Here is a 13265-nt window from a genome sequence, read left to right as displayed (position 1 = left end):
ACAACCTGGAAGAAATGGACAAATTCTTAGAAATGCACAACCTGCCAAGACTGAATCAGGAAGAAATAGAAAATATTAACAGACCAATCACAAGCACTGAAATTGAAACTGTGATTAAAAATCTTCCAACAAACAAAAGCCCAGGACCAGATGGCTTCACGGGCCAATTCTATCAAACATTTAGGGAAGAGCTAAGACCTATCCTTCTCAAACTCTTCCAAAATATAGCAGAGGGAGGAACACTCCCAAACTCATTCTACAAGGCCACCATCACCCTGATACCAAACCAGACAAGGATGTCGCAAAGAAAGAAAACTACAGACCAACAACACTGATGAACCTAGATGCAAAAATCCTCAACAAAATACTAGCAAACAGAATCCAACAGCACATTAAGAGGATCATACACCATGATCAAGTGGGGTTTATTCCTGGAATGCAAGGATTCTTCAATATACGCAAATCAATCAATGTGATACACCATATTAACAAATTGAAGGAGAAAAACCATATGATCATCTCAACAGATGCAGAGAAAGCTTTTGACAAAATTCAACACCCATTTATAATAAAAACCTCCAGAAAGTAGGCATAGAGGGAACTTTCCTCAATATAATAAAGGCCATATATGACAAACCCACAGCCAACATCGTCCTCAATGATGAAAATCTGAAAACATTTCCACTAAGATCAGGAACACCACAAGGTTGCACACTCTCACCACTCTTATTCAACATAGTTTTGGAAGTTTTAGCCACAGCAATCAGAGAAGAAAAGGAAATAAAAGTAATCCAAATCGGAAAAGAAGAAGTAAAGCTGTCACTGCAGATGACATGATACTATATAGAGAGAATCCTAAAGATGCTACCAGAAAATGACTAGAGCTAATCAATGAATTTGGTAAAGTAGCAGGATGCAAAATTAATGCACAGAAATCTCTGGTATTCCTATACACTAATGATGAAAAATCTGAAAGTGAAATAAAGAAAAGACTCCCATTTATCACTGCAAGAAAACGAAGAAAATATCTAGGAATTAACCTACCTAAGGAGACAAAAGATCTATATGCAGAAAATTATAAGACACTGATGAAAGAAATTAAAGATGACACAAATAGATGGAGAGAAACACCATGTTCTTGGATTGGAGGAATCAACATTGTGAAAATGACTCTACTACCCAAAGCAATCTACAGATTCAATGCAATCCCTATCAAACTATCACTGGCATTTTTCACAGAACTAGAACAAAAAATTTCACAATTTGTATGGAAACATAAAAGACCCCGAATAGCCAAAGGAGTATTGAGAACGAAAAATGGAGCTGGAGTAATGAGGCTCCCTGACTTCAGACTATACTACAAAGCTACAGTAATCAAGACAGTAACAGAAATATAGATCAATGGAACAGGATAGAAAGCCCAGAGATAAACCCATGCACATATGGTCACCTTATCTTTGATAAAGGAGGCAGGAATGTACAGTGGAGAAAGGACAGCCTCTTCAATACGTGGTGCTGGGAAAACTCGACAGGTACATGTAAAAGTGTGAGATTAGATCACTCCCTAACACCATACACAAAAATAAGCTCAAAATGGATTAAAGACCTAAATGTAAGACCAGAAACTATCAAACTCTTAGAGGAAAACATAGGCAGAACACTCTATGACATAAATCACAGCAAGATCCTTTTTGACGCACCTCTTAGAGAAATGGAAATAAAAACAAAAGGGACCTAATGAAACTTCAAAGCTTTTGCACAGCAAAGGAAACCATAAACAAGACCAAAAGACAACCCTCAGAATGGGAGAATATATTTGCAAATGAAGCAACTAACAAAGGATTAATCTCCAAAATTTACAAGCAGCTCATGCAGCTCAATAACAAAAAACCAAACAACCCAATCCAAAAATGGGCAGAAGACCTAAATAGACATTTCTCCAAAGAAGATATACAGAGTGCCAACAAACACATGAAAGAATGCTCAACATCATTAATCATTAGCGAAATGCAAATCAAAACTACAATGACATATCATCTCACACCAGTCAGAATGGCCATCATCAAAAAATCTAGAAACAATAAATGCTGGAGAGGGTGTGGAGAAAAGGGAACACTCTTGCACTGCTGGCGGGAATGTGAACTGGCACAGCCACTATGGAGAACAGTATGGAGATTCCTTAAAATACTACAAATAGAACTACCATACGACCCAGGAATTCCACTACTGGGCATATACCCTGAGAAAACCATAATTCAGAAAGAGTCATGTACCAAAATGTTCATTGCAGCTCTATTTACAATAGCCAGGAGATGGAAACAACCTAAGTGTCCATCATCAGATGAATGGATAAAGAAGATGTGGCACATATATGCAATGGAATATTACTCAGCCATAAAAAGAAACGAATCTGAGCTATTTGTAATGAGGTGGATAGACCTAGAGTCTGTCATACAGAGTGAAGTAAGTCAGAAAGAGAAAGACAAATACGGTATGCTAACACATATATATGGAATTTAAGGGAAAAAAATGTCATGAAGAACCTAAGGGTAAGACAGGAATAAAGACACAGACCTACTACAGAATGGACTTGAGGATATGGGGAGGGGGAAGGGTAAGCTGCGACAAAGCGAGAGAGTGGCATGGACATATATACACTAACAAACGTAAGGTAGATAGCTAGTGGGAAGCAGCCGCATAGCACAGGGAGATCAGCTCGGTGCTTTGTGACGACCTGGAGGGGTGGGAGGGAGACACAAGAGGTAAGAGATATGGGAACATATGTATATGTATAACTGATTCACTTTGTTATAAAGCAGAAACTAACACACCACTGTAAAGCAATTATACTCCAATAAAGATGTAAAAAATAAATTAATTAATTAAAAAATAGGAAAACTTAAAAAAAAAGATTCACCTCAGGGCTTTTTTAGTATCTGGATCCCCTTGGACAGCTGTTTGTTTGTTTACAGGTTATGAACGATTTTGTTGAAAGATGAGAAGAGGCCAGGGTGCGCCAAAGAGCCATTGCCACCGTGAACTAGAGATCAATTAAACCCAGAAACAGAGCTTTCTGGTGGAGAATCCAACCCCTTTTTTTCTGCCCCATATCTGGGAAGGAACTGTTAGGGAGCTAAGAAAAAGAGGAGACTAGCAAGGAAGCACGTGGTTTTTGTGTACTTCTGATAAAGCTGCCTTGGGTTCACACATGGCAAGGGAGGAGGGGCAGGGGAGGGGCTCCCACAGACCTCAGTGGGAGGCCTGGCCCTTAGACTGTACTTGGTGGCTGGGGCTTTGTTTTCACAGGACTGTGATGGGAGGAACTGTGACTTACAGATCTCTGTCAAGGCCCAGCTCTGCTGCTGCATCTTCGGGACAAGGGCTCTTGTTTTGCTTCCAGTACACTCCCTAAGACAAGTCTTAAGCCAGAGAAGGGTCCCAAGGAAGCCCTGTCCTGGGAGCTCTTTAACCTACTGCAATTTACAGGTCTGATTTTTGGAGAAATCTGTACCTCCATTAACTAGATGGACCCCAAGACCATTAAAAACAAAAATGAGATATAGACCCATTTCACCTCCTCTCATTTCCTTGGAATTCTATGCCAGTTCTGCTCAACGAGGTCCAGGCCTGGGTCACTCCACCTCTTATGCCCCTGGAAAGCAGGCTGGTTTGAGGTTTAACTGTTCAAATGTTGCTTTTTGTTTCATTTAATGAAAATTTTAATTTTTCTGGCAATTACTGATCTGGTGTCAGTCCTTCATTCTACAGGCAATGATTTATGGCCAGAATACATAATGTGCTTTGACCCAAGGTTTTTAATACCCCTTTACCACATTTAATTCCCTACTAGTCTGAGAATCAGAGCTGACAGGATTCGCTTTCTGACAACTATAGCATCTTTTCAGTGGCACACAACCCCTTCTGAGTTTAACTTGTATCTGGACTATTTGGTACTAGCTCCAAATCCAAGGTACCTATTTGGCCAACAGAAGAGAAGGACCCTTTTTATGCTGATCACATGGCACCACTTTCACTTTCCAGGAGTGGCCTCTAAAAGCAGTTGAACCTGTTGACCAATTACTGCCTAGGAGAACAGCTAAATAATAATTATGTCAAACCAAACTCTTGTCAGTTGCACTGTCATATGTAAATAGATAACACTAAACAATTTTAGCCAAAAGATTTCCCCATTCAGTTACACAGCGCTTCATCTGGAGGACGAATTATCTTAGAATCAAATCAGGTTGTAGTCCTTTTCAAAATTAAACATAACTCAGGAGCTAAGGTTCCTTAAGGGCAGAAATAAATGAGGTTTGGGGTAAATTTTTCCCTCAAAATACCCAGGTCAAAGTCTGTCCTTCTTGATTTTTTTAATGGGACAGAATTTGGGGAATTCAACAAAGTATTTCTTTAAATTCTGAAACAGATGAAGAGCTCAGAAATGAGGAACTCCTCTACGTTGTCCATAGATATTACTGAGTTTATTTTCCATGATTTTACTCAAGAGCATTTGCTGTGTAGGCATCCTTTTGACAAATTTCTTTAAGAGCTTAAAATTCTCCTCCCTCAAAAAAAAAAAAAGTGCCTTTCTTTTGTGATAAAACTTGATCCTTGAGAACTTTGTAAATTGTCCTATTTCCTACCTTATCTGGGCAGCTAGAGGGTATAGTGCCTGCCTGGCAAGAGGAAGCCTGGGTGGCTAGGAGAAGGGGTGAGACGGAGGCTTTTTATTGTATGTATGTTTTAACTTTCAAATTTTGAAACTTCTGCATGTATCATCTATCTAAAAAATTAATGAACTTTAAATAAGATGGCATGATGATGGCAAAAAAAAAACTACAATGAGATATCATCTCACACCAGTCAGAATGGCCATCATCAAAAAATCTAGAAACAATAAATACTGGAGAGGGTGTGGAGAAATGGGAACACTCTTGCACTGCTTGTGGGAATGTGAACTGATACAGCCACTATGGAGAACAGTATGGAGGTTCCTTAAAAAACTACAAATAGAACTACCATATGACCCAGCAATCCCACTACTGGGCATATACCCTGAGAAAACCATAATTCAGAAGGAGTCATGTACCAAAATGTTCATTGCTGCTCTATTTACAATAGCCAGGAGATGAAAACAACCTAAGTGTCCATCATCGGATGAATGGATAAAGAAGATGTGGCACATATATACAATGGAATATTACTCAGCCATAAAAAGAAACGAAATTGAGTTATTTGTAGGGAGGTGGATGGACCAAGAGTCTGTCATACAGAGTGAAGTAAGTCAGAAAGAGAAAGACAAATACCGTATGCTAACACATATATATGGAATCTAAGAAAAAACAATGTCATGAAGAACCTAGGGGTAAGACAGGAATAAAGACACAGACCTACTAGGGAATGGACTTGAGGATATGGGGAGGGGGAAGGGTAAGCTGTGACAAAGTGAGAGAGTGGCATGGACATATATACACTACCAAACGTAAAATAGATAGCTAGTGGGAAGCAGCCGCATAGCACAGGGAGATCAGCTGGGTGCTTTGTGACCACCTAGAGGGGTGGGAGGGAGGGAGACGCAAGAGGGAAGAGTTATGGGAACATATGTATATGTATAACTGATTCACTTTGTTTTAAAGTAGAAACTAACACACTATTGTAAAGCAATTATACTCCAATAAAGATGTAAAAAAAAAAAAAAAAGAAACATATAGCCCAACTTCAATGCTTGAAGCTATTTAGGATCCTGCCATGAACAAATAAGTTGAAAAATAATAAGACAATAGGAAAAATTTGAACTCCGGAAAAAAAAAGAAAGACCTCGTGCAGCATAAATAAATAAATAAATAAATAAATAATTTAAATAATATATTATTTTAATTTTTATCAAACTGATTGAATAGAAGTATGTAATTACAGGGATTGGTGTCATTCAAAGATGTGTCTGTGGACTTCACCCAGGAGGACTGGAATCATCTGGACCCTACTCAGAGAACCCTGTACAAAGATATGATGCTGGAGAACTATAGCCATTTGGTCTCTGTGGGTGAGTACAGATTCCCTGAGTAATTCATAGTGTACCCAATAGAACAACTTTCCATCTCTGAAGTGTAGTAATACTTTGACCTCAAGTTCCAGGAACTAAAGATTCTTATTTTTATTTATTGATGTATAGTTGATTTACAATGTTGTGTTAGTTTCTGGTGTACAGCAAAGTGATTAAGTTATATATACATATATATATATATATATTCTTTTTCATCTTCTTTTCCATCGTGTTTATTTATTTTTTTCATTTTTTTGGCTGTGCCACGTGGCATATGGGATCTTAGTTCCCTGACCAGGGGTTGAACCTGCGTCCCCTGCAGTGGAAGCGTGGAGTCTTAAACATTGGACCACGAGGGAAGTCCCTCCATTATGGTTTATTACAGTATATTGAATATAGTTCTCTGTGCTATACAGTATGTCCTTGTTGTTTATCTATTTTACATATAGTAATTTGTATCTGCTAATCCCAAACTCCTAATTTATCCCTCCCCCACTCCCTTTCCCCTTTGGTAACCATAAGATTCTTTAAAAAATTTTTTTTGTAGAAGTATAGTTGATTTACAATATTGTATTTGTTTCAGGTGTATAGCAAGGTGATTCAGTTATATATATACATATATTTTTTGAGATTCTTTTCCATTATAGGTTATTATAAGATATTGAATATAGTTCCCTGTGTTATACAGTAAATCCTTGTTGCTTATCTTTTTTATGTATGGTAGTTTGTATCTATTAATCCCATACACCTAATTTATCCCTCCTCCCCCCTCTTTCCCCTTTGAACCATAAGTTTGTTTTCTATGTCTGTGAGTCTATTTCTGAGGAACTAAAGATTCTTAATTGCTCTTAGACTGAACAAGGTGTTTGTATTTTCACCTCTCATGTGAAACTTATGCTTATTAAAATGTACCTTACTAATTACTTTGAGGCCCTGAAGCCCACACAGATGTGCCCAAGTTTTGTATCATTTCCCATTACAGGGTATCCTGTTACTGAAGTAGATATGATTACCTCTTTGGAGAAGAGAGGACTTTGGATCATAGAGAGAGAAATCTCAAGTTCGAGTTGTACAGGTAAATAAGAAATGAATAGGTGGGAGATGATGAGGGTAAGACTCCAGTGTGTCAGTGAGTGCCAGACATCTCTTAAAGCTCAGAAATATCTTCCTAAAGCATATGAACTTTTCTTTTCTAACTCCAAATTGTTAGTTTTGTGAGTTACTGTCTCATGGTAATCTTGGAATGAGATGGAGAGGAACTTGACTATAATTGGCCTTGTCCTTCTGCTTCTTCCCTTGGTCACCTCAGTTATTTTCAGCCTTCCTGAAAGGCTCTTTCCATCCTATTTTGAGTCCCCTCCCTCCAAATCCTAGATCTAATACCATTTCAAAAAATCCTTTTTTCCTACTCAGTGGCTACCTAAACCTATTTTCACTTTCTCTCCTTTTCTTAAACAATCAAAGTCACTTATATTTATTGTTACTCTCCTGTTCCAATATCTATTAGAGCAATTTGAGCTTTTTTCCCCTTAAGCTCAGCATATCGGAGAGACATGTGCTTCGAATTTCTTTCTGACTGGTATCTAGTCAAAAGAAAATAAAAGTCAACCCTACAAAGGTCTGCTTCTGACAAAAGGTGTATTCACACGGTATGGTTTATTATTCTTCTTTCTAGAAGTCTGGCAAGTTGACCAGCTGGAGAGGTACCAGAAAAACCAAAACAGACACCTGAGGCAAGCTATATCCATTAATGAGAAAAATTTGACTAAGGATAGAGGTCACGAATATAATGGATTTGTAAACCCACTTGCTCAGAGCACAGGGGTGGTTTCTTCATTACACACTCCCTATATATATGACTCAGAAAAGTTTTCAAGATAATTAGGGTTTACTCGGTCATAATAGAGGCTTTGCAGCTCAGAATGTTATGAATGTAATGGATGTGGAAAATTATTAATTCATGGCAGGCTTGAGAAAAATAATGGAATGAAATCCCATGACCATAATGTGGGTGGGAAAGGTCATAAGCATAACCCATTCTTTGTTCAGCATAATATAACTCAAGCTGGAGAGAAAATCTGTTAATTTCCTGAGTGTAGAAAAACTTTCAGCAAGAATTCACTCCTTATTGCTCATCAGATCACTCATGTAGGAGAAAAACCCTACAGATGTACAGAATACAGAAAAGCCTTCAACAAGAAGGCACGCTTCAGTGTATATCAGAAGTACAATGCACAAAAGAGAGAAACTCTTTGAATGTAATGAATGTGGCAAATCCTTCAGAGAGAAATCAGCACTGCATATACATCAGAGAACGCACACAGGTGATAAACCATATACATGCAACGAATATGGCAAAGCCTTCCAAGAAAAGACAAAGCTCATTATATATCAGAGAACTCACACAGAAGAGAAATCCTGTGAATGTAATGAATGTGTGAGAACCTTCAATCAAAAGGTACATATCAGGGCTTCCCTGGTGGTGCAGTGGTTGAGAGTCCGCCTGCCGATGCAGGGGACACGGGTTCGTGCCCCGGTCTGGGAAGATCCCACATGCCATGGAGCGGCTGGGCCTGTGAGCCATGGCCGCTGAGCCTGCCTGTCCGGAGCCTGTGCTCCGCAACAGGAGAGGCCGCAACAGTGAGAGGCCCGCGTACCACAAAATAAAAAACAACAAAACAAACAAAAAACAGGTACATATCAGAGAACACACACAGGAGAGAAACCCTATGAATGTTAATGAATGTGGCAAATCCTTCAGAGAGAAATCAAAATCGCGTAGACATTAAAGAACTCATACAGGAGAGAAACCTTATGTGTGTTCAGACTGTGGAGGAGCCTTCACCCTTAAGCTGAATCTCAGTGCTCATCAAAGAATTCATACAGTAGAAAAAACTATGGATGTACTGTATGTGGGAAAGTCTTCTCCCTGAAGTACTATCTTGTGTTACATTGGAGAGCTCATACAGGAGAAAAATTTGAGAAATCCTATGAATGCAATGAATGTGATAAAGTTTTCTTCCAGTAGTCATATCTCATTATTCATTTGAGAGTTCACACAGGGGAGAAACACTATGAGTGTAATGTATGTGAGAAAGCTTTCTCCCTGAAATCATATCTCGTTATACATCAAAGAACTCACACACGAGAGAAACCCTATAAATGTGATAAGTGTAGTAGAGCCTTCAGAGAGAAGTCAAAACTCACTCTACATCGAAGAACCCACGTAGGCGAGAAACCCTATGGCTTTCCTGAATATAAGAAAAACCTTCCAGAAGTTAAAGTTCATCATGGATTAAAGAACTCAGAGAAAAGAGAAACTTTGCAAAAGAACTGAAAATGGAAAATCCTTCATAAAAAAGTGAAAGGAAAAGAAAAAGGTGAGGTGAAAGGATCATGCCTTAGCTAAGGTGGTCAGGGAAGGTCTTTCTAAAAATAAGGAGCCAGCCATACTGGGAGTAAGAACATTCCAGGCATAAAGAATAGCAAGAGCCAAGATCCTGGTGCAAAATACTTGGCCTCTGTAGTTGTTATCATGGGTGTATAGTGAATGACTATTTTACATCAGAGAGGTTGTTCAAGACTGCAGTCCTTTGAAGCCTTGAATATATGAAAACCAAACCTCATGGTAAATCTGGGCACAGGTATCAAGAGAAACCCAATTTAATTGATTTCGATAAACATAGTCCCATGGCAATGATATTAAGGGAAATATTCCAGATTTAATATCAAACTCTCATAGAAAAAAACCTAATACAGTCTATTATGAAGAACAGCTGCTTTCACATCTTCCATAATGGGGAATAAGTGCTATCTACCGAAAAAAGAGTTTATCAAATGATATAAAATTAGAGGTTTAAAGATAACCACTAAAGGAATAACAATGATAAATATACTATAAATGTTGTAAATTATTAGAAAGGATGCATAATCGGAAAAATGTAAAGGAAACACTAGAGCATCAAATCCAGTTTTCAGAAGTAGCAACAGTTGATAATGCCAATATTCTTGCCCCAACCTATTCTACGTTCAAGATTTTGGCTTCTTCTTTGTGTGGACCTTCCCCCTGTCTGAGCTAGATCATGCAGTCTTCCCAGAAGTACTATGAGCTACCTGATAGGCTTTTAGGAGATCTGCTTTTTACTTAAATTCACCAGAGTTTATTTATGCTGCTTTTGATAAATAACTATCTCATTCAGAAATTGGTATCCAGAGTGATGATACCTTTAACGGACCCCAGGGAAATGCAAGATTTGGTTATCTAGGCTGGTTGGGACTGAAGGCAGGGGAAATCCACGTGGCATTAAGGAAGGGGGTTCTGGCATTCCTTGGCATGCAGTGGCAGATAACTGCTTTAATGATCATCTGTGCTTATCTGGATGAAGTCAACACTGAAAACAAGGCTTTGGGTAGTTGAATATCCACCCCAACCAAAGAGTACAGAGGACGTGAGGGACTGCTTCCTCATGGGGGTGGCTGCTTCCAATGGGGCTGGTCAGCACAAAGAGAAAGAATGGCAAGTTCAAATTCCGAAATTCTCTGCTCAAGACATAGACCGAAACCTGGGGATTCTGTAAAGATAATTATTACCTTGTGCATCCATTGAATTCCTGGCCTAAATTTCCAGTTTGTCATTTGAAACTTTGGTTACAGATCATGAAAGAAGGAGTTGGGGGCTAAGAGTTAGAATGGTAATAATGTGGGAGGATGTGGGAGAATGTGAATACTTTAAAATCCTAATTCCCACTGAGCTTTCTCTGTAAGCTGAAACCAATTCCATTTTCCCCTGAAGAGACTGTATCTACCTTAATTAAAGACCCTGTAGTTACTTCAACTGAGAGTGATACTTTTTAAGGGAAGCCAATTTTCATACCTCCCCACCTCACCCTTCTATTTCCAGACCTAGAATTGTCTTGTGTACTAAACACTTTATGTGCTTTACAAACATTAATTCATTTAATTCTCTCAACAACCCATGAGATAGTTACTACCACTATCATCCTCATTTTGCAGATGAGGAAACTGAGGCACAAAGAAATTAAGTGCCTTACCCAAGGCAACATGGGGACAGTAAGTGGTAGAGATTGTTTCTGAACCCAGGAGAACCTATGCTCTTAATCACTACATTATCCTCCACCCCCACCCTGAGTGAGCTTGTGTCCCCTGATTACAGCTTTGAATATATGGAGGGAGTGATTGAATAGGGGTATCTTCAGGCATTGGAAAAATGAAGAGAGTCAGACATCAGGGGTCTCTTGAATTGTTTATAGATATCATCCTTTATTAAATCCACAAAAGAAAGGACAGAAAGGAAAATGAAATCTCTATCTCTGGGAAGCTGAGTCATGAATTAATTTCTGTTGTGTAAGGTTTTGCATATATATGACACCCCTTGAGCCATTCAGATAAATCATGGCCAGAATAGTGCTGGCTCCAAGAATCCCTGGGAAATGAAGGGAGAGAGGGAGGATGAAGTGGACAGGCTGATGGGGTGGTAGTGCCACTATCCCGGCTGCCCAGAGTCCAAGACATCCCCATGAGACTTCCCAGGTATTCATACTGTTTTGTGAGGACACTATCTGCTTGGCACACATGATGTCATCCAGAATATGGCGGTTGAACAGTTCTAGGAGGAAGAGAGGGATATAGTAATCTGGTGTATTGGGGACAGGGTGACAGTGTATGAAGGGACAAGGGGTTCTGGGTTTCTTGGGGCCTGAATAACTTCAACCACTATATTGCCTGATTTTAGATGACCTTGATTCACTTATTAGCTGGCTATGAATTACATCAACTGCCATGTTGACTGGTTCTGTACAACCTTAACTCATTGACTGATCCTGAGTGATCTTGACTGTCATGTTTGTTGGTTATGAATAACCTCAACCACCATATTGGCTGGTCCTGGACAACCTCAGACTCCATGTTGGCCAGTTCCAGATGACTTCAACTGTCATTTTGTGTGGTTATGAATGATCTCAAATGCAATGGCTGTTGGCTGGCTGGAAAGCCACTTCACTGCAAGGTTGGTCAGTCCTGGGGACTCTTCAAACACTATGTTGTCAGGTCCTGGATAACATCAACACCCATTTTTACTAGTTACAAGTGACCTCAGTCTCTATGTTGGCTAGTCCTGTTCAATGTCAGCTACCATGGTGCCTGGTCCTAGATGACATCAACTGCTATGGTGGCTAGACGAGGATGACCTTAACTGCCATTCTGACTAGTTAATGATCTCAACCACTATGTTGACTAGTCCTGGATAACCTCAGCCTTCAAGCTGGCAAGTCCTGGGTGATCTCTTCTGTCACTGTGGCAGGACTTGGACAACTTCAACCTCCACTTGGGCTGGTCCCAAATAACCATAGTCTCCATTTTGGCCTATCTTGGACAACCTCAAACACCATTTTGGTCAACCCTGAACAACTTCTACTGCTATTCAATTTTGTCCTCAACAATACCACACTCTCGTCTGGAAAATTCTCTCCTTTCTGCACAGAGGTACCTTGTTTCTGTTCCTACAGACAGATATCTGCTTCTTCCTTCAGGGCCTGGACAGCCCCAACCCCAAATCAGGACAGTTTCCCCCTCCATTCCACTTGGAGCTAAGTGTATTGTTTCCTGAGTCCTAGAAAATGGCAGTCTCCATTCTAGGTGAGGTTTGGGAGCTCTGAGTCCTCCTTACCTAGACAACATCTCAGTGCAGTCTGGGTAAGGATACAGGCTGGTGTCTGTAACAGCCCAGGCAAGTCTGCTCCTTTCCCTATCATTTTTCTGCTTGTTACTCAAGGCTATGGCTTAGACAGTCTTGCCCTCTGCGTGTTGGGGAGTGAGGCCAGGCAGGGCTTCAAGGTGTCCTCAATGCTGCCTCACCATGACACTCCATGTGACAGAGGTTCTGGGTAGGTGTAACACCACTGTCACACCACCAGGTGGAGTTCAGCTGGAAAATGCCATATGCACTGCTGCCGTCAGGATTGTGGTCCACGAAGGAGGTGTCAAAGCCACTTTCATAGTGTGCCATGCACAGCACTGGGGCAGGGAGGGGGGAGGTAGCAGATGGGCATGGGTCTTGGGAATAGGGGAGAGGGTAGGATGAGGGAATGGGGCAGGGATGGGTTTGTGTTTGTTTGTTTGCTTTTTTGTTTTTTGGGTTTTTTTGCGGTACGCGGGCCTCTCACAGTTGTGGCCTCTCCCGTTGCAGAGCACAGGCTCCGGACGC

At 40.1% G+C, this 13265-nt stretch overlaps 1 protein-coding gene across 1 annotated transcript in view; it reads right to left on the bottom strand.

Annotated features, from left to right (window-relative positions):
- Nucleotides 1–11386: 11386 nt before the first annotated feature.
- The window catches only part of LOC113616673 (sperm acrosome-associated protein 5-like), a 7468-nt gene continuing 5589 nt past the window's right edge, over nucleotides 11387–13265 (bottom strand). The window contains exons 2-4 of the mRNA XM_027100075.1: nucleotides 12917–13180; nucleotides 11592–11669; nucleotides 11387–11487 (exon numbers count right to left, since the gene is read on the bottom strand). Coding sequence (XP_026955876.1) covers nucleotides 11387–11487; nucleotides 11592–11669; nucleotides 12917–13180 — 443 coding nt within the window. The remainder of the gene's footprint in view (nucleotides 11488–11591; nucleotides 11670–12916; nucleotides 13181–13265) is intronic.

The sequence above is a fragment of the Aethalodelphis obliquidens genome, unplaced genomic scaffold, assembly GCF_003676395.1.
Source record: "Aethalodelphis obliquidens isolate GAN/ISIS:26980383/991018 unplaced genomic scaffold, ASM367639v1 scaffold323, whole genome shotgun sequence".
Classification (NCBI taxonomy): Eukaryota; Metazoa; Chordata; class Mammalia; order Artiodactyla; family Delphinidae; genus Aethalodelphis; species Aethalodelphis obliquidens.
Note: the sequence above shows the minus strand (reverse complement) of the source record. Positions and strands in the feature narration are given on the sequence as shown.